Source organism: Sylvia atricapilla, chromosome 7 (assembly GCF_009819655.1).
Source record: "Sylvia atricapilla isolate bSylAtr1 chromosome 7, bSylAtr1.pri, whole genome shotgun sequence".
In the NCBI taxonomy this organism is placed as follows: domain Eukaryota; kingdom Metazoa; phylum Chordata; class Aves; order Passeriformes; family Sylviidae; genus Sylvia; species Sylvia atricapilla.
Genome location: NC_089146.1, coordinates 23072411 through 23092549, shown reverse-complemented (window position 1 = coordinate 23092549; position 20139 = coordinate 23072411). Strand labels below are relative to the sequence as shown.

Sequence of the window (20139 nt, the reverse complement as noted above, 5' to 3'; positions counted from 1 at the left end):
GAGCCAGTCCAATGTTAACGTGGTCAGTTTTGGGGGTTGCATCATGTTGCTTGGGGTGGGGGAGTGGTTTCCAAGCCAAACCCAAACTGCAGGTCACTGCTTAGCCCTCCTCTAGGCTCTACCCTGTGGGTCCAAGGGCATAGCCAAGTGCACATGGCAATACACAGGGGCACAGTCAATGGCACCTGGATGGATTTTGGTGCAAACAGGCACTGCTTTAATGCAGCCCCACACTTGCACAAATATTTCTGCAAGTTAAGGAGCAGGATGCTGCTTGTTGGCATCTCAAACCCTGTGTCTGGCTCTCCCACAGAGGCTGGCTGCTCAGATCCAGCCTCCTCTCAAAGCTGGTGGTCAAAACTGGCCAGTGAGTAACAGGCAAATGTCCCACAGTTGTCTGGGAGAATGGGGAGTGTTTGAGGGGGATCCAAAGGGACCCGATGCCACCACATGCAACATCTCTTGCTGCTTGCTTTTAATAGTGTTATTAAATGCTACAGATGCTGCCAGCGCCTTTCTGCCTGGCCTGAGGGCATTTGCCAGTTAATCCTCACAACAGCCTTGTGAGGTAGGTGAGTGACACACATGGACACCAAGCAAGGGGACCCAGGTCAGCATGCAGGCTCTCTTCCTCTCCTCTGACCTGGAGGTTTGGTTTGTTTATCCCAAATTAATTTCCACGTACTGTTGCAAAATGCCCTCTGTTCCAGGCTGACAGCAGTGAGTCAGAGAGGGCCCTTCCTAAAGCACTATTCCCTGCAAAAAATCCCTTCCCACCAACACATTTGGCATTTGATTGAAGTTATCCAAGTCCTCACTCTGATTTCCATTGGCTGAATTCCCATGCTCCAAACATGGCACGGCAACTTTCTTTCTGAGAGTAATTCTGGCTCACCAGAGGAAGCCAAGGGGCTCCAGCTGCTGTGAGGGGCAGAGATCTTCCAGTTTCTTTCAGGACACAATCAAGTGCCATTCTTGGGGCACAGCAGTTTCACTCGTGAAGGCAAGAGGCAGCAGAACAAGCACCATTGTCGGGTAAAGTTTGTGCTTTTTCACCCAAGTGTGGGTAGGCCATTCCCCCAGAAACCAGCTGAACAAGGACAGAGGGAGGACTGAAGAAAAATAAGGGCTCTCTTCAGGGCATGAGTGCTCAGCCCTCATCCACAGGAGGGCACAACATCTGTCTCTCAGATCACCCAGCCCAGGACAAGTAGTGTAGGCTCAGGCCAAGGAGGGAGAAAAGAAATAATTATTTTAGAGCATTAGGGTTGAAAACAGACCAGTATTAGAAATTTAAGCACAGAAGGTTCTTGGGCAGGGGGTTAAACCAACCCCTTCAGGTCAAGACCAGGCATGGACTAAGGAGGGCAGCAGATGAGTTCTCAGTCAAAAAAGGGGTTAGTGCAACTTGCATGTGCCAAAGCTCAGACAGACAGATGTGTGCACTGGCAAACGGCGTCCTGGCACACATAGCTGTTGGTTTCCTGGGGATCCCACATGAAGTTCTGGCAAATCCATTGTAGCACTGCTATTTTTGCACTTAGCAGGAGGAAGACAGTAACAACCCACGTGGGCACAAGAGGTGAAGGACAAGGCACAAACAAGTGTGAAGAAATCAGTATTGTCCAGGTGAGGCAGAGAGCTTACACTAAGCCAAGCAAAGCAGGGAGCCTTCCTGCCACCCAGGAGTGCCAGGGGAAGGTCTCTGCCTCAGCCCTGGTTGTAGGGAACAGGGAAGGAATTGAGAAATACCAGGGATCAAGACCTTTGCTCCAAAAAGCATCAAACAGGAGCAAGAGGGCAGAGGAAACAAAGGGAGCAGGCTCTGGAGAAGACCCAATGAATGAATTTAATTGCATCAGAGGCTTGGGATCACTCTTCATGGCTTTGGATTGGGACACTATTTACATCTGTGAAGCAGCAGCAGATATAACTGCACTAAGTTAGTTTAAACAGCAAATCCTCATTTAAGCGATATCAGCTTGAAGATTACAAGAGGGTAGCACAATCCAAAATATTGGAGCATGTCTTCACTTCTGGGTTGTCGGAAGTGCCAAGAGACAGCCTGGTCTTGGAGGGGGATTCTGACACACACAGGTTACAAAGCAGAATACTCTCTTCGAGGTTCCCCCATCAGCTTCAGCCTGCACAAAAGCAGCTGAAAGACAGGGCAGGAGCTCCAGCTAAATATGGGCTTCCTGGAGAAGCAGGAGCCAAGGTGAAGTCTTAGCCACTAGACAGCCGTGACCTGCCAATGTGTTAACTTAAGCTTAACCTGGATCTCCTGGCTGGGACTAGGCAATGTCCTGTGTAATAAGGACTTGCCTGGCCAAGCCCAGCAGTTGAGAAGGTGCTCTGAGAAGGAATGAGGGACAGAGCAAGTGGAGCTGAGCTCCAAGATACTGCCCTGGCACCACCACAGCTCCACTGGCTCCTGGGGAAGGTCTTGTGACACTTTGGCTCTGCCATGGCACCATGCTGGGCTTGGTTCCTTTGCTCTGTAGGTGTGCACATTTCTTGGCATTTCACCTATAGGGACAATGGCTGCAGGTCCCCAAAGCTACCTCTGTCTTCTGGATCCTCTGATTCCAAGGCTGATATGATCTGTCAAGATTCCACTTCTCCAACGCTGTAACAACTAGCTGCTCATGCCAGGATGCTTAACACTGTACATACCCTGGCGACACTGCCTGTCCCAAGCTGTCCCATATGCCATTTATCTCCTGCCTTCCAGGGGGTACAGTATCTGCTTGCTACTGCTTCATCAGAGCCTTCATTGTTCTCCCCAGAAACAGACCTTTTTTCCCCCAGCCCAGCCCCTCATCATTCCTGCTAGGAGCCACTCTCCTTCTCAAGATGGGGATCTTGATGTCCACTGGGCCTGAATACCCCTCGCCCTCTTGGTGCTCTGGAGTAGGAACCACGCTCCTGAACTCTGGACCTCTCCCACCTTCCACAATCCCAGTGCCTATGGTGGCCCTGCCAGTTGGGGGCAGCTTTGTGCTCACTGCGGTTGAACATCAGGTTCTCCTTTTTCCTGGCCCGAGCCTCAGTCCCCTCCTCTGTGCTCCATTTCTCCACGTCATGGTGCTCCTCTTTCAAGTCCACAGTTTCTGTTGCTGGTGAGGGGTTTTCATGGCACATCTCTTTTCTTTCAGCCAAGGGAGCAGCTCTGCTTCTACTATGAGGCTTTGAAAACTCCTGGCTGTGCCGTCCAGCAGGTCTACGCTCTGGTCTCTGGCTGAAGACTCTGGGTCCCCTGGAGCCGTGGAGGGGATGACAGGCTTCCTCTCCTGGTTCCTGCGAGCCACTGCACAGCTGCCTGCCCCGACCTCTGGAGCCTGGCCTCTCCCCTCTGTGCCTCTCCCTCTTGCTCAGTTGCTCTCTGGGCACAGCAGACCTCTCAGGCCGCCCGGGTTCCACCCCGGCCTCTGACGCCCCAGCTGGCTCAGGAGCTGAGGCTTGGCTGGGCAGCTGGGGCACGTCCGCAGCACGGGCACTCACCGACAGCTCAGAGGCAGTGGCTGCTTGGCCTGGATCCACAGCAGTTGGAGGCTGAAAGAAAGAAGCCATCGGTTAAGAAAAGGACAAGGGTGTCCCACAGGAGATGACAGTGCTTGGTCCTGCAGCCCAGAGCCCCCTCAGCAGCTCTCTGCCCCCAGTGCCATACCGCCTGGAGGCTGATGAAATATCGGTTCCTCTCTGCCTCGGGGTCGATGATTCCCCCTTTCTCTTGCTGTCTCTTGAAAATCAGGCGCAGTTCTTCCTGGTGCTGCAGCACCTTGGCATCTGGCCTGTATGGCTCCTGAGCAGAAGAAAGCAAGGCAGGGTAAGGGCTCTCTCAACACCTAGTGTGGATAGGCAGTGGCAGGGCTGGGAGCTATTCCCCAAACCCTTCCTTGCACAGTGCCAGGCAACCTGCTTCCCTCTGCCACACTGACCAGGACTACAGATGCATGGGGAATCCCTGGATAGAAGCCAAGCATCCCAGTGCAGACCTGCTGTTTCTGCAGTGACTGCCTTGGGTCATCCTGCTGTGGGGCAGGATGCAGAGCAGCTACCATCAGGTTGCTCTCCTGACCTGATTGTATCCCAGAGAGTGCAGGTATGTTCCCCATGGCAGAACCACCTCTCCCACATCTACTCAACTCAGGGCTATACAACTGAACCTGCTCTCTGTGAGCTGCCCTTTGGATGGGACATCTAGGAGGACCTGAGAGAGTGTGCATGCCTTCATCCCCTACAATGTCCCAGTTGAAGCTACCCAGTGAGAAGGCACAGCTGGGCAGATGAGCCCCCATCTCTTACCAGAGGGTGCTGCGGGGGCGGTGCTGCCTTCAGAGCACAGAGGTCATAGACCAGGGTCTCCCGGCAGACAGGGCACTGCACACCAACTTCCTGTGGGGAGGCAAGAGATGATAGCAAACCCTGTCTGTGATCCAGCTCATGCGCTGCCCCACAACCCCACCCTGGAAGTGGGACAGGGTGGTCTTCACTCCTCTGCCAAGGTAAGGAAGCCCAGAGGGGTTCCAGCAGCACAAAAACAGCATGGCATCTCAACTGCTGTTGAAGGTGTCTCCACATGAGGCATGGTGGGATTTGTGCTCCAGCAGCTGACTGTTTTACACAGACCCCTAACAACGTATATGGTGTCAAGTCTCAGCCTAGGATCTATTCTTTTTTGCTCCAAAGTGGAGTGTGTCATCTAGGCAGCACCTCTTAGAAAGGGTTTGTAGGAAGGAGTCCTTGATTTGTTCCATACTCAGCTGTGCTGTTTGCTCTGCAGCTGGTAACTGCTCCAACATGCAGGTTTTATCACCCCAAAACACAGGTGATTGTGTTTACACTGCTGCAACCCACCACAGTTCAAGTACTAGGACTAGGGAAGGAGTTCTCTTTTCTAAGTTCTGTGGTTCAAGAAGTCTAGAAATGCAACTCCCTTACCACCTCATACAGAAGGCACTGATCCAGAGATCCAATAAACAAACTTGTTTGGTTGGAAAGGGCCCTTGGAGATAGCTTAGTCTAATCCCTGCTGATTCTCAGCAGAGGCTCCACGTTGCAAAGAGGGTGTCACAGATGTTAGAAGGGTCTGTGCAGGATGCCAACAAAGGAGGGTCAGTACCTGTTTGAGGGACGGTGCAAGGTGCTGCTCTCTCTCCTCCTGCTGCATGAGGATCTCCTCTTCCATGTGCTGGGCATAGCGTGCCAGACAGTGGGAGTGGAAGTAGTGGTAGCACTGGGTCTTTGTGAAGGCTTCTTTCTCCTATCAAAAAAAAGGGCATCTTTGAAGAATTTCTAAGCAAAGAGTTGTGTAACCACGCAGCTGAGCTGGGTTTTCACTTCCATGTCAGTGGTATCATGGGGAACTAGTGCTAGTGCTGGCAGAGCCACCCAACATCTTCTGTTGGGCTGCATCTCTACTCCCTTAGCAATTACTGGGATGCTGTTTCTTGTTTCAAATGTTAGAAACACTCCTAATGTCAAGATGCAAAGATTTTATGACTGATTTCTCTGAATCTGTTCCTGTGTAACCAGCAATCTTCCCACCTGACATGTTCTGCTCCCTAGGCAGGTGCTGACTTTCCTGGCAATCCCGGTAGGGCCTGCTCCCCTGTCCCCACAGACCTCAGCACCTGCATGGATATGTTTTAGTCCCTCCTGACCACCTGTGTGCTGAACTCCAGGTGAAATGTAGCCAACACAGGGAAGCTGAAATGCACCATCATCTAGATACATCATCTACGCTTCTTTGGAGATGCTCCAGCATCTCTTGCTGCCCCATACCCATTTTCGGTAGAAGATTATCTAGAGGTTGATGGGAAGAGCACCATGTATTGCACTATGAAGGGCCTTGTGCAGAATGGGAGGCAGGGAGCTGCTGGGGTGCATTTTGCTACCATGCTGATATTCCAGCGTCAGACTTCTTGTCCTCTTGCCTCACTTTCCAGTCAGTTTGTGAAGCCAGGAGACTCATGCCTACCTGGAATCCATAGAGGCAGATCACACATTGTCCTTGAGGAATATTGTTGTCAGTGAGGATCTCCTTTCCCTTCTGTGAAAGCATTAAAGCAAACGTTTTACTGACTGGCCTGCCCATGGGCTCAGGGATGTCCCATCCCTTGAGCAGTCAGGGATCAGTGTCTGTGGCTGGTCACACCCAATCTCCTCGCTCTCACCTCGATCAGTTCATAGAGCACCTCTGTCCCCAGCCTGGCTTCAGCAACACTTCTGAGGGTCTGGGAAATCCTACAGCAAAGCAACAGAAATACTTAACACAAGTTTAATTACACCTTTTCACTGCCCCACATACCTGCAATCCTGCCATGATGACAAGAAGAAGATAGAGAGCACTGGCCTTCAGGCTTTGCTTGGAGCACAGGACAGGCACATATGCACACACATATTCACATCCTGTCCTGGCTCCCCACAAGCCAGTGCACAGGAAGCTTTTGTCATGACAGTACTTGCAGGAGCAGGTCTGCTGATGGCCTCAGCTTGAGCTCACCCAGCACTCTTTGGTTTTGGTGAATCCCAGGCTGCTGACAGCAGCCCCTGAGCAGGTCTGTTGGGAGTGGCCACATCCTCTCATAGTGCTGCCAGGCCCTAAGGTCTCTGTACACATTCCACTGCACCAAGGACCAAGGCACAATAGGCTGCCCGAGAACTTGGATCAGTCCCACCTCTGTCAGGGCAGGGCTAGCAACTTTCAAGGCTCCGGGGATTCAAATAACATTTCAGGGGGACCACAGGGAAACAACCTCAAGGTTGTACACACAACACCTTTGTGTCAAATTCAGCACCAGTGACTCCTGAGAGATTTAGGACAAAGTGATTTAGGGACCTGCATCCATCTGTTAACCAGACATGGGAAATCACATGAATTAGAGAAGGCTTGTCCATCAGTTCTGCCTCCTGGGTATCTGGAGGAAAGGATCACCATTCCCCCCCTCCTGGCACTCACTTTTGAATTTGCTCATCTGACAGCCCCCGCGGATTCCTGATGGAGATCTCTGGTGCTTTATCAGGATACTAGGATAAAAGAGAAACACCCAAAGCACAAGGGAAAATGGAGAGGTCCAAGGCCCGGGGGTGCAGGGGCGCGGGGGTGGCGGGGAGCCTACCTGAGGGGGCACGGAGAGCACAAGGGTGAAGCGGACGTACTGGGAGTCCTGGTCCTGGGCCGTGGCAGGGTGCAGGGTGATGCTGATCTCCCAGGGCTCCCACCTGGAGAAGGGGCAGGTCGGGGTGAGGAGGGCGGCGCGGGGTCGGGCCGGGGATGGGGAGCGCGGGACGTACCTGCCCAGGCCCCGCGCCACCTGCAGCTCCTCCAGGTAGATGGACTCCAGCACCTCCACCTCCGGCGGCAGCGCCCTGCGGGAACCGACCAGGCGGCAGTCAGACGGCCGCGGCGGGCCGGGGGAGCAGGACAGCAGCGGTGCATGGACCGGGAAGGGTGCGGGCACGCGGGGAGGGTGCAGAGACCGGGGAAGGTACGGGGGCTGTTACCAGTCCGTCGCCTCCGCTTCCTCAGCGGCCGCCGCCATCTCCGCGCTCGCCCCGGAAGCGGAAGCGGCGAGCCCGTTGCCAGGAGACGCCTCGGCGGCGGGTCCGGGGCTGCAGCGGAGCGGGGCGAGGTTCATCCCGCAGCGGGATCGCTGCCACCGGGGCTCGGGGCTCGTCCCGCCTTGGAGGCGGTGGGCAGGAACAAAGCCTGGGGCGGGGGGACGACACTCGCCCAGGGGAACGGGCGCCGGGTGCAGCCCCGCGGGAGGGGCGGTGCCCGTGGAAGGGGAAACGCTGCTCCTCACTGGCTTCTTTGCCTCGGCAGCTCAGCGGCCCCGTCCCGAACGATGGAGAACTACCACGTCCTGGAAATGATCGGCGAAGGGTCCTTTGGGCGCGTGTACAAGGGGCGCCGGAGGCACAGCGCCCAGGTGAGGGGAGAGGGTTGGAGCTCTGCTGTGTGTGGCCGGGGCTGATTTCTGGTGCCTCTTGTGTTCTAAGGCTCTGCCAGGATTTTGGGACTCGGCGTTCATTCGGCTTTCTGCTGACATTCCTGACTCGCTCCGGCTAGCACTAAGTAATCTGGATTCAAGGGACATCAGGAGTGGCCTCAAGATCTCAAAGCAGAGCCAGCACTAAATTTAGATCCTCTGAAGCCCCCAAGACAAACACCCCACAGCTGGTGCCTGACTATTACTAGGATAAATGTGTTTTCCTCTTATCAAGTTGAACCTCCCTCTGTTTCAATTTGTAATCCCCGTGTCAACCTCCCACGTGCTTCAGTCTCCTCACCCTCACAGGTCCCTCTGTAATACCCATTCCAGCCTATTGAAATCTTTCTGGGTCACAAACCTGGCCACAATGCTTCCAACACGGTGCACAAGATTAAAAATAAAGGTCAATCACCTTGCTTCAGTTCCTGCCTGTTGATACAGCTCAGGGTACTGCTAGTGTTCCTCATTCCCAGCGCACACTGCTGGCTCATATTAGGCCTGCTGTTCACCAGCATCGCAAGGTTCTGTCCCATGTTTCTGAAGTCCTGGTTTTATCTGTGTTCACTGATGACATTTCTTTGCTCTAAATGCCAGCGTGAAAAGAAGTGTGAGCACTAGTATTAATGTGCAAGGGCCTGGGTAGACCCCTAGGTCCAAGAGGCTCAGTGAAAAAAATGTCTCATTGTTCTATTGTCTGTGTTCAGCTGGGAAGTACTGAGTCCTGTTTGGGTTAAAAGCAGCCTTTGCCAGGGTGGGTCTGACCAGGAGCCTGGTCTGATCCCAGCTTTTTCTGCTTTGAAAGGTGGTGGCCTTGAAGTTCATCCCCAAGGTGGGGCGGTCTGAGAAGGAGCTGAAGAACCTGCAGCGGGAAATTGAGATTGTGAGAGACCTCCATCACCCCAACATCATCCAGATGCTTGACAGCTTTGAGACTGCTAAGGAGGTGAAAGGGACTACTCCAAGCAAAGGCTTTTGCTTGACAGGAGCAGGGGAACAAGGGCTATCCCCTGCTATTGTAGGAACATCTTTCTCAGGTCATAATGGTGACTTCACCCTAGGGTCTGGTTAGAGTTTTTCAGAACCCTTTAGTATGTGGGGAGCCAACACCTCTGTGGCCTGCACTAGGTCATGCAGAGGGGAAGGAGCTGACCAGGGGCTGTGTGGTGCAGGAATGGTTTGAGATCACAGGATGAGGGGACTCTTCATTCATCAGTCTTTTCAGAGACTGGCTTTTTACTGATTTAAACTCTCATAGATAGAATATGATAAGAGAGGATTGAAGACTGTTCTGTGGCACGTGGGAACATGAAATAAAGTCATTGGACAGCAGATTCAAAACAAGCTCAAGGGAGTGTTTCTACCCACTGGGATTGGAAGTACTATACTGCCCTATCCTTTTCTCCTCCCTTGTTTCTGCTGGCTGTCTGAAACATGGACAGGTACAAGACCTCTGCCAAGTGCCAGGTCCTTCCTGCAGTGCAGCCATGCAAGCTCTCTTCCATTCCAAGTCCCAGCCCAAGCTGATGGACTTTGCATGATGACACCCCAACACCTCCCTCAAATTTCTTACCCTGCTCTGTCCTGGTCCCCAGGGCCTGATCTCACCATGCTGCTCTTTCCTCCAGGTGGTGGTAGTGACTGACTACGCAGAGGGAGAGCTCTTCCAGATCCTGGAGGATGATGGGAGTTTGCCTGAGGACCAGGTGTCTATCATGGCAGTGGCCATGCAGTGTTTGCTGCAGGCTGGAGGAAACAGGACTTGTGTGCCTGCAGGCAGAGGGTCTCTGCTGTGAGCCAGGAGATGTCAGGAGGATGAGGGTGCTTCTGGGGCTTTACCTGACAGAGTTTCTGAAAAGGATGGAGAGAGGGCCAGGTTGGCGTTGTGGGACAGTGGACTCCTGCAGAGACCTCAGTTGCTCTTTACAAGGGCCACTGCACCAGACTGCTGCCTTGACTATTGGCCCACTCCAAGAAACTGCTAGCCCACAGCTGGGATTGGTCCCTTGCTCAAACAGGACAAAAGTAGAAGTAGTGTGGGAGCCAGGCCATGAGGGACCTGGCCCCCGTGGTTGTGACAGTGGGAGGCACCATGTGACACAGGGTGAGGCTTCTGTGTCTCCGGCAGGTCCAGACCATAGCTGCCCAACTCATCTCTGCTCTCTATTACCTGCACTCCCACCGCATCCTGCACCGTGACATGAAACCCCAGAACATCCTGCTGGGCAAAGATGGTGTTGTCAAGCTCTGTGACTTTGGGTAAGTGCTGGGGGCCAGCTTGAATGGGACGCTTGGCATTGGAGCAGCCAAGGGGTTTCCTGGATGCTGTAGAGGAGTGGTGGTGGAGTGCTGAAGAGGGCCTGGATTCTGTGCATATCTAGAGGTTAAGCAGAGAGGGGAGATTTTGTCCTCCAGAGGGAAGAAGTATTGGTAAACTTATAGGGAACTCCCTGGGAGCTGCAGCAGATGTTTAAGCCTGAATTTGTGATCTGTGCTTTGCTCTGAGCAGGTTTGCCCGTGCCATGAGCATCCATACCATGGTGCTGACGTCCATCAAGGGCACCCCGCTGTACATGTCCCCTGAGCTGGTGGAAGAACGGCCCTATGACCACACAGCAGACCTGTGGTCTGTGGGCTGCATCCTGTACGAGTTGTTTGTGGGCACTCCTCCCTTCTACACCAACAGCATCTTCCAACTTGTCAGCCTCATCATCAAGGACCCTGTCAAATGGCCCATGACCATGAGCCCAGTGTTCAAGGTAAGGGTCGAGGCCCTGTCTGCAGGTTGAGATCTGTTAATGCAGTTTTGGCCTTGCCTGCTGCCCTGGTGGGTCACTCTTAGTTTTTATGTCCCCTAACATGGACTTCAGAACACAAAGCAAAGAGAGCTGGACCTCCTGGAAGGGGAATCCTTATCACTGTTACCAAATGTCTGCTGTCCATAAGCTGGGAAACTGGGTCCAACAGCAGAGGAGTGACTTATTGTGTTGTGAAGAGAAATGTATTCCCATCTGCCCTAAGCACTAGAGTACTCCTTTTCCAGAGCTAGGCAGGAAAGGCAGGCTTCCTGGGTGCCCTCAGTAGGGGAAACTGGTGGGTACACTATGCTCACTGATGGGTGCTGAACATGTGTCAGTGACCCTGCTGCTCTGCTGCTCTGCAGAGCTTCCTTCAGGGATTACTAATGAAGGACCCTCACCAGCGCCTGTCATGGCCAGAGCTGCTTTCTCACCCCTTCATTGCTGGACGGGTTACTGGTGAGTACTTACTCCTTTTCCAAACTTTTCCTTCTACTACTGTCTGGGGACTGGGAGGACCTCCCTGCCCTGCTGTTTTTATTATCCTGGTCTATGCCTCTCTCCTCTCAGCTTTTTCCAAACACTGACTCCTAGCTCCTGGTCTTGCTGTGGGTCCCTTAGGATTTCCCTGGGACCTCAAGAGAGATCACTCTCTATATGTCCCAAGGGAAAACTGCTGTTGAAGTTCTCCTCTTGCCTCCCCAGTGATTGATGACACAGAAGAGCATGGGATTTCAAACCCCTTCACCACCAAGCTGTCTCCAGAGCTGCAGGCCCTGAAAGAGCAGCAAGTCCATTCCTTGGCCCCCAGGAGCAGCCAGTCCAGGATCCTGAGAAAAGCCCAGCAGAGGATGGTTGAAGAGACACAGAAAAAGGTGGAGAAAAGTGTAGGGTTCTCCTGGTTATATCTCACAGTCAAGGTAAAAGAGGGGCACTGAAGTGGGCCCTGGGGGAAAACACACAAGTACATGGGTCAGGCTGCGGTGTCAGCAACACACAAGGCAAGATGTGAGATGCTCATGGTGGTGGAGTCTAGGGTACTCATCTAGTTGAGTAACCTTGTCCTGACCAAACTTCTCTGCCATCACCAGGGGCAACTGAAGGCAGGTAATACATCTATGAAGGACTCTGTCAATGGACATCCCACGCATAGACCCAGAGCAGCATCATGGAACGCAGCCCCTAAGGAGAGGGAGACACTGGCTGCCTCCAATGAGAAGAGTCAGTGTCTCCTGCAAGGAAAGAGCAGCATAGCAGACTGGGAGTTTGAGGAGTCTCCTCCTGACCCAGGGTGAGGGAGGCAGAGGCTGGGGCGGGAGGAAGAGGGAAAGAAAAGGTCTTTCACTGACTGTACTGTTTTCTTGGCCAGGCAACACAGCATCTCTCGAGACTATGAGTTGGAGTTTCCTGGAGCAGGTTCCCCTCCACAGCCTAGTGCTGGCAGGGCAGAGCCCTGGGGCAGGCAGAGCATTGAGGTCATGGACCTGGAGAGTGAGGTAAGATGGTGTCTTGAGTGAGGACAGCAGGGCCCAGTTGCCAGGGGCTGGTACAGAGACCCTGGGACTGGCAGGGTCTATGGTACCAGTCCTCTGTCCTCTGTGGCTAGGAGCTGGAGAGCTATGAGGAGTGGCAGGACCTGATTGAGGACACTGAGCCCTCAGCCATGCAGCTGAATGTGCCTCTGAGCCTCCGGAGGGACCTGGCCTTCCAGCACTGTGTCCAAGACCGCCTGGCAGATTCTGCTCAGCAGGTAACTGATGGCTGGCCCAGGCAACTAAGACTGGAGACTTGGATGCTGCTTTCTTCGTCAAGATTAGGTTGGAAACATATGAAGAGTCTTCAGTCCAGCCAGCAGAAAGATCCTCTGCTTCTCCAGGAGTTGGAGCTTTCTTGTGCACTTGGCTTGCTATCTGTTCCTCTACTGTCCCCTGCCTGAATGGGTTGAAGGGCTCCTCCATGGCTGGTGGAGACACCAAAACTGCTGCTCATTATAAGTTCTTGTGGCTTCTCTGTGTCCAGGTGCTGGAAGGGATGCTGGAGGGAGCCTCCCATCTTCGTTCTGTGCTTCATGTTCTGGGCAACCTCCTGTCTACCTGGTGTGATGCTGAGCTGCTCAACCACTTCTGCCAAGAGCTGAATGTGCCTCTGTCCCTGCTGCGTCTAGCAAAAAACATCCTGGAAAGTGGTGTGACCAAGCAGGTGGGTGTGGAACCCCAGAGAAATATGGGTGTCTTCCAGCCCTGCAAAGTGCTGAGGATGCCCTGGTGTCCTGCTGGATCTGGCTCACAAGCTCCTCTTCTAGGCACCCTTGAGAAGGGGGAGGTCATGGTAGGGAAGGATCCTGTCGTAGTAGTGTGGGGATGGCTAGCAGACAATCCTCATTTGTGGTTTCTTTCTGGATTCTGCAGCAGCCCTGGTGTATTGCTGTGCTGACAAATCTCCTCATGGTGACCAAAGTTTATTTCAGCAATGAATGTGGCCTGGAGGAGAGTGGGCAGAAGGACAGGTAGGGACAACCTTCTGTTCCATGAGGTCTCAAGTGGCCACTTTGGGGACCCGGCAGTATGTGGAGGGGTGGTGTTCATACCCTGCAGCTGGAGTTGTCTCTGTGGGAAAGCATCATGGTCTAAGAGCTTTGTGCCATGTTGCTGTGCTCACATAGGAGCACTTTCCTTGAATAGGACTAATTAAAGGAAAGGCACAGTTGACAAGTCCAGTTGTGCTGCCTGCTGACAGCAGCTCACAATGTGAGTGTGTGCTGCCTGCTCCATTAGCCAGGGCCACGTGAGCCTGTCCTCACAGCAAGGGGCCATGTTTCTTTGCACTCATCTGCCCCGCTGCCTCCCCCAGCCTGCAGGACATTCAGGAGAGTGCTGACTGCTTCCTGGCCCTGCTGCCGGAGCTGCTGGCTGTGCCAGTCGACACTGAGATGAGACTCTGCCAGCAAAGCCTCCTGGTAAGGCTGCCTCTATCTTCCTCCTCCACATCCTCTGCCCCCAGGGACAGAAGCTATGGGGTTGTCTGTGTATGTTGGGGGAACACAGCCTGAGGACCCTGCTCCCAGCTATGGGGTCTGATGTGTTCTTGTCAGGACTGGCTGTTTCACCCACTGGGGTTTTTGTGGGGAATTGCATACAGAAAGTCTCTGATGGGGCACCTTTGCTGGCCTTACCATTCTGGTGTGGCTTTATTAGCTGAGCCAAAGGTAGGTGCAGCCCCTTGTACGCACCCTGGCACATTAAGTGTTACTTCACCAGACATGCCCCTATCTCTGCTGCCAAAGGTTCTGCTGCTGGGATTGTGCTGGTGGGCACAGCAGGTTCTCAGCATTGGAGTATGATTCACATGTGGCTCAGGCAGGAGATGTGTTCAGACTTGCATTTGGTGTCTTTTAGCCTTTGTTTTAGTGCCAGAGTCAGCAAGAGCAAAAATAACTGTTGGGCACATTCTGCCAGGCGGTGGTAGAGGTGAGGAGGGACACATGCCTCCATGTGTACCTCTCACTACAGCAGCATGCAGCCAGATGTGGGTCCCATACAGTAACCTGGTGGGAGTGGACATTTGGAGGTCCCTGAAGTTCCAGCACAAGTCCTTCTCCCATCTCTGCTGTCCTCCCACAGCTTCCTCCTTCTGCTGTCCTTCTCTTCCCTCTCAAACTCAGTCTGCAGTGATGGCAACTCCTGTGTCTTCCCCAGTGCTTCACCCAGCTCTGTGAGAGCCTGGACAAGACAGACCCCTCTATCTCTGCACACTTCTACACCAGGCTGCAAGAGGAGCATCAGCCCCTGCTGAACAAATTCCTTCAGGGATCCATCTCAGAGCAGCCTGCTCTTCGAGGTAGCAGTGGTGGCAGCTCACCACCTTTTCTTGAGGTTTCTTTTCCTTCCTGCCCCTGGGCTTCATCAGAGCACTGACAGCCATTATAGTGCTGTTGGCCAGAGGAGGTGGCTGAAACGTATCTGTCCAGACCCCTGCTAACTTGGACTCTCTTCCCTCAACCCCAGATCTAACCCTCCTCATGTCTCAAGCCTGACTTTTTCTCTCTTGCCGTCCAACCCCATCCTGCTGCCCCTCAGAACTTTCAGCACAATGATTCCTAAACTCTGTCCCTGTGCAGGTGCAGCAGTGGAGGGCAAGTCAGCCCATGAGCAAAGCCCATGTGTGGCAGACCTCTTCCTGGCTGCACTGGCTGCTGCATGCAGCATCCCCCTGGAGAGAAACAGCTGTCGGGAAGCCAAGCAGCAGGTCAGACCAGCTCTCTGTACAGGGTGAAGTGGTGTGGTCTGCACAGACGCAGCAGCCCTTTCCAGGAGGATCTTTTTCTCAACAGTAGAGTGGAGGGCTGGGATCCTTTGGCTTTATTGGCTGGAGGACTCATGTTTGTGGGCTGCACCTCCCCAGCCAAGAGCTGACCTTAGGAATGTAAGGATTCTTTAATCAATTAAGAGACTCAAATTTAGGATCTGAACTGTGAGATGGGCTAAGTAAAGAACTAGACAATGCATGGAAAACGTGAAGAATTCTTTTATTACAGTGATATGAACTGTAGGAAATCTGAAACTGAAGGGGCAGTAAGAGGGAAAACAATCACAGGTTTACATTTGATTTTTAACTCTGAGTCAACAAGGAGAGACGCAGAGAAGGAATTCTACCTTGCTCATCTCAACTCTGGGACTGTACATCAAAGCCATACTAGGTCATGGCAGATAGGCATCCCTTAGTAGACAGAGGCAAGATGTAGGAAGCAGATACTTTCTTTCATTAAATTGTTGCTAGCATTAAACTCCTCTAGTCTGTGCACTGCTTCAGGTGCCCAGAGTGCAAAACAGGCTGATTTCTGCAGGTTGCTCATGCAGTAGCTGAAAAGCTTATGGAAGGAGAGAGCCAGCAGCTTGCAAGACTGGTGGAGAGACTGGAGCATCCAGGCTGCTCCTTGAATGTCCTGAAGGTAATGGCCCCATCCTTTTATTTGGCTCTGCCCAGAAGTGTCTGGGCCTTTGTTCTGGAATTTGGAGCATGGGGAAGAGGGAACTGTGGGCATAGACCTCAATGATTCCCATCTGCCTGGTGTCAGTTGTTGAATAAATGAGCGCATGGTAGCCACGAAGTGGAATCTGTCTACAGCAGCTGGTAGGCATCTCTCCCCTCTGCCTTGCAGGTCCTCTACGCTGGCTGCCATGCCTGCCCAAACCTGTGCCAGCACCTGGGAAGGAGCCAACCACTGTGGGGTTCCCTCATGCAGCTCTTGAAGGGTGAGGTAGGACTGACCACAGCCCTGGTGGTTTGGGTAGGAGTGTGGGCAAGCAGGATGCATTGGTCAGACGAATCTATGTGAGAGAAGGAATTTAGGGGAGTTTAATCTGAAGAGTGCAGTTCTCCTCTGGGGCCCAGAAACACCTCTTTCTTCTCTGCTATGACTCCTGTTCCTTTGGTAGATCACAGTGGTGGAGGAGACCCAGGAAGCAGCCTGTGAAGCCTCTCTGCACCTGCTGGCCCTGCTCACCCTGCAGCTTCAGGCATCCCCTCCCAGGTAAGCCCACACTTTCACTCATGGGTGGGAGAGGAACATGCCCTGCCCTGAAGAGCCCTCTATCCTGCACACTGCTCAGAGCAGTGGGAACCTGGTCCCACTGATCCCTCCAATCCAGACATACCAGCAGAATGCTGGGCAGTGTGGGTGAGTGCTGGGGATATGGTGAGGATGACCCAGTGCAGACAAGGAGGTGCTGTTGAACCAGGGCTCCTCCTGAAACTTGGCTGCTTCCCAGCCTTGTGGGTATTTGGATGCTGCTGTTCTGCATGATGTGAGGCTGTGGGAACATAGTGCTTCTCTCCTGGTCCCTGCATTTCAGGCATGAGGAGGTGGTTACCCTGGCTGTGGATCTTGTCACCCAGTCTCCTGTTGTGTCCCTTGTGGTAAGCTACCCTCCCTGCCAGAGAACCTTGCAGAGCACTGCATCCCATTTGGGCCTTACTGTTCCTCACTCAGGGTGGGATGAGGCCAAGGGATGAAGGGTCAATAGTGACCAAGCAGATGGGAAATTCCCAAAGGTGCTGAACTCTCCTTGTCCCACAGGGTGCTGCAGCACTTCTCCTGGCACAGCTCAGTCAGCATGGGGTGGCTTTGGAGCTCAAGAGAGAAAAGATCCTACCAGCGGTAACAAATGCGCTGACAGCACCTGCTGAGGTATGGGATGGGGACAGAGAAGCTGGGGATCCATGCATCCCCCACTGTGGAGGTGTGCAGAGATGGGCTCAGAAGGGCACAAGTGTGATGCTGCTGCCCTCAAGCCTAGCACCCAGCTCTAGACTGTTTCCCACTCTCTTACAGCTGCAGCTCCCCCTGCCAATGGGTGCTGGTCTCTATGATGGGCTCTTTTTCCTCCTGCTGAAACTCTTTGAACAGGTATCAATCTGGCCATCTCCTTTGTCTGGTCCCTGCCAAAAAGTGTGGTGGCAAAAAGGCCTGAAGGCAGATTCGTAATGAGGGCGAGGGAAACCAGGGAACTGTGCAGTTCTGGCTGAGCTCTGCAACCCCATGAAAGTCACTTTATGTCTCTGTAGGACTGATGGGAGAGTGCTGGGCAGGGAGGGGTGATTCGTGGGCACACTGGAGTGAAGGAGGGCAGAGATGCCCTGGGGCTGACACTATTGAAAGGTGGAGCAGGACCCTGGCCCATGTCTGTCTAGCCCTGATCTGCCCAGGACCATGGGACTGGCAGAGCCATGTATCAGAACCCTGGGGAGCCATGGAGGACCATGAAGGCCTCTGACATCTGCCTCTCTGCCTCTAGGAGGATGTGGTCTTGGAGCAAGGCTTCGCTTCCTCAGAGCTGTGGAGCCTGGTCTGGCATTCTGTTGCTGTGGCACTTCATGTGGGCACCAACAGGGCAGTGCTGGAGGGAGACCCATCTACAGGTGCTGGTCACCCCATGGCAGAGCCAGACTGGAACCTCATCTCCCCTCAAGGTAGGAGCTGTGGGACAGCAGGGCATCTGCCCTGGACCCTGTTTCCCATCCTGCCCTCACACTTGCCCATGTTTGTCCCTGTCCACATCTGTTCCCTGAGGCCAGAGGTTTTTTCTTGAGGATTGCAGTGTCTTCTGGGGAGAGAGGGCTGGGCTGGCCCATGCTGTGCCCAGCTAGCAGCAGCTCAGCTGAGCTGGGTGTGGAGGAGCAAAAAAGGGTGTCTATGCTACAATGAATGTCTACTCTGGCAGGTGTGACCACTTGGGCAGAGATTTTCTGGTTTTGGGCAGGGAATCACAGAATTCACCCTGGAGCAGCCTTGAGGTAGCACTGACAGAAGTGAAGGGACTTTACAGCCTTCTCTAACTTTGCCCTTTTGCCTTCTGTTTCCCCTGCAGGAACCCTGTTATTCCTCAGCCTGGCCCTCAGAGTCTTCACTCGTGAGTCCCACCGGTGTCTGCTTCAGCTCACCCAGACCCATGGTGTCCTCATGGTGACACTGAAGAGACTGCTGTCCCCTGGCTTCTTGGCATGCCTGGCACAGATGTGAGTTGTGGCAAAGGCTGATGTGGGCAGAGCTCAGCTGCTGAATGGGGCATGGACATGAGCACACCAAGAGCTGAGGAATTCCTGACCTGGCACTTGCAGAGCCTCTCCTTAGTGCCCTTTGACCCTTTGCCCTGAGGTTTTATTGATCACCTCTGAATTAAGCCCTCTCTCTTTCACAAATTCAGGCAAGCAGGAAAAGATGGGGACCCTAAGGTTGTCTCAGATGTGGTCATCCAGGTCTGCCAGCTCCTCTCTTTCCCTTTTGCTCTGGATGTGGATAAAGACACCTTAGCACTGATCATGGAGGCTGTGAGAGACACCCAGATCCCTGCCCAGCTGCTGCAGGTACTCTGTTGGCCCTGTGTTCCTCCTTCCCCCCATACTGTGGTGATGCCTCCCTACATTGCAGTCCCCAATGGATGGCACCACTTCACATCATGTTTGCAGTTCCTGCCCATGCAAGGATGTCATTTGGGTGGTATGCAGCCCTTGGAGAAGCTTGACGGGCTGCTAAGCTTATGCTGACCTGCTGGCTGCCTTCAGCTGCTGCTTGGCTTGGCTCAGCTCACACATGAGCGCAGTGTACTCAGTGCTGTCTGTCCTTTTGCCTTAGGTCTGTGCCAGCCATCTGCCCTTCTCATTCACCGAGCTCCCAGTGAGCCTCTTGTGCCAACTTGTGGTGTCTGATACACAGGTCATAGGCCAAGTGGTGAGAGAAGCTGCTGCCTCGGAGCACATTGTTGCCTTCTTGAAATCTATCTTGTTCTCAGACAATGTCACGCTCACAAGTAACCTCCTGTCTCTCTTGACCCACGTGGTCCGGGCCTCTTCAGAGCACCTGCCCTTTCTCCAGAGGATCCTAAGGGACGTGGATATGGCCGACCAGCCACTGACCTACCTGCTCAGCCACAAGGAACACCTGATACGGGCCAGAACCTGCAACTTGCTGGGCAACCTGCTCTGCCACAGCTTTTCCCCAGTGCTGCAGAGCCAGCCCGGTTGGCTGGAGAGGCTGCTGGAGTGCCTGTCGGACCCGGAGAGCTGCGTGCGCAGGGCAGCCACCTTTGCAGTGGGTAACGCTGCCTGCCACGCCTCTTGCCCCGTGGAGACCCTGGGCAGGGCCGTGCCCACGCTGACCCGGCTACTGAGCGACACGCAGGCCAAAACGTGCTGCAACGTGGCCCTGGCCCTGAGCAACCTGGGCCAGCGCGGAGCGGAGCTGCGGGATCTGCTCATCCAGAACAGGGCCCCCAACCTCCTGCTGCAGGTCACCTGCCAGGACCCTCGGAGGACCGTGCGGGAGGGAGCCCTCGAGGCACTGTGTGCCCTCAGCCAGCACTCTGGGATCCAGCAGGTGCTGCACGGGGACCTCGGCTCCTTTGGGGGGACCAGATGGAGTTGTGGGGACTGGGGTCAAGCTGGTGGGTGATTCCTGTCCCTCTCTTGGCTGTGCAGGTCCTGCTGTCCCTCAAAGCCACCGAGAGGCTGGCCGCGCTGGCCGGTGTCAATCCCCAGTCGCCTTCTGCCCGGCACTGCGAGCTGCTCCTCCGCCGCCTCGCAGCTGTGCCCGGCCGCAAGGAGCCCAGCCAGCTGTCGCCGCGTACCGGCGCTGAGAGGTGACGCCCGGGCATCCCGGGACGCCACCGACCCTTCCTTCGCCCGCCTCAGGCTCCAGCCCCACCTTCCCTGGAACTCGCGTTGTCCGACTGATGGGGACTTTACCCAGCCGTCTTTGCCCGGGATGCCCCCGTGGAAAGCCGGCCCTGGAAAAAAAGCCCGTTCCTTCTGTAACCGCGTGTTTCCTTGCGGCTCCCGGAGCCGTGCCT

At 54.1% G+C, this 20139-nt stretch overlaps 2 protein-coding genes across 2 annotated transcripts; one reads left to right on the top strand and one right to left on the bottom strand.

Moving 5' to 3' along the window:
• Window positions 1-451: 451 nt before the first annotated feature.
• Window positions 452-7555, bottom strand: RNF25 (ring finger protein 25). The gene is made up of 10 exons (XM_066322963.1): window positions 7510-7555; window positions 7300-7374; window positions 7125-7227; window positions 6965-7032; window positions 6180-6249; window positions 5984-6055; window positions 5126-5266; window positions 4309-4398; window positions 3671-3805; window positions 452-3555 (listed from the first exon to the last, which is right to left on the bottom strand). Exons 1-10 carry the CDS (start codon window positions 7545-7547, stop codon window positions 2833-2835), a joined length of 1515 nt encoding a protein of 504 aa, XP_066179060.1. The 5' UTR covers window positions 7548-7555; the 3' UTR covers window positions 452-2832.
• Window positions 7556-7707: 152 nt separating this feature from the next.
• On the top strand, window positions 7708-20110 carry STK36 (serine/threonine kinase 36). The gene is made up of 25 exons (XM_066322958.1): window positions 7708-7937; window positions 8803-8943; window positions 9626-9703; window positions 10126-10256; window positions 10507-10756; window positions 11161-11254; window positions 11501-11682; window positions 11887-12086; window positions 12165-12291; window positions 12402-12545; window positions 12815-12994; window positions 13204-13301; window positions 13646-13751; window positions 14491-14632; window positions 14913-15040; window positions 15639-15743; window positions 15954-16052; window positions 16231-16325; window positions 16648-16711; window positions 16872-17201; window positions 17590-17764; window positions 18163-18310; window positions 18499-18658; window positions 18927-19667; window positions 19769-20110. The coding sequence occupies exons 1-25, from the start codon at window positions 7854-7856 to the stop codon at window positions 19931-19933; spliced, it is 4167 nt and encodes a 1388-aa protein (XP_066179055.1). The 5' UTR covers window positions 7708-7853; the 3' UTR covers window positions 19934-20110.
• The last annotated feature ends 29 nt before the right edge of the window (window positions 20111-20139 follow it).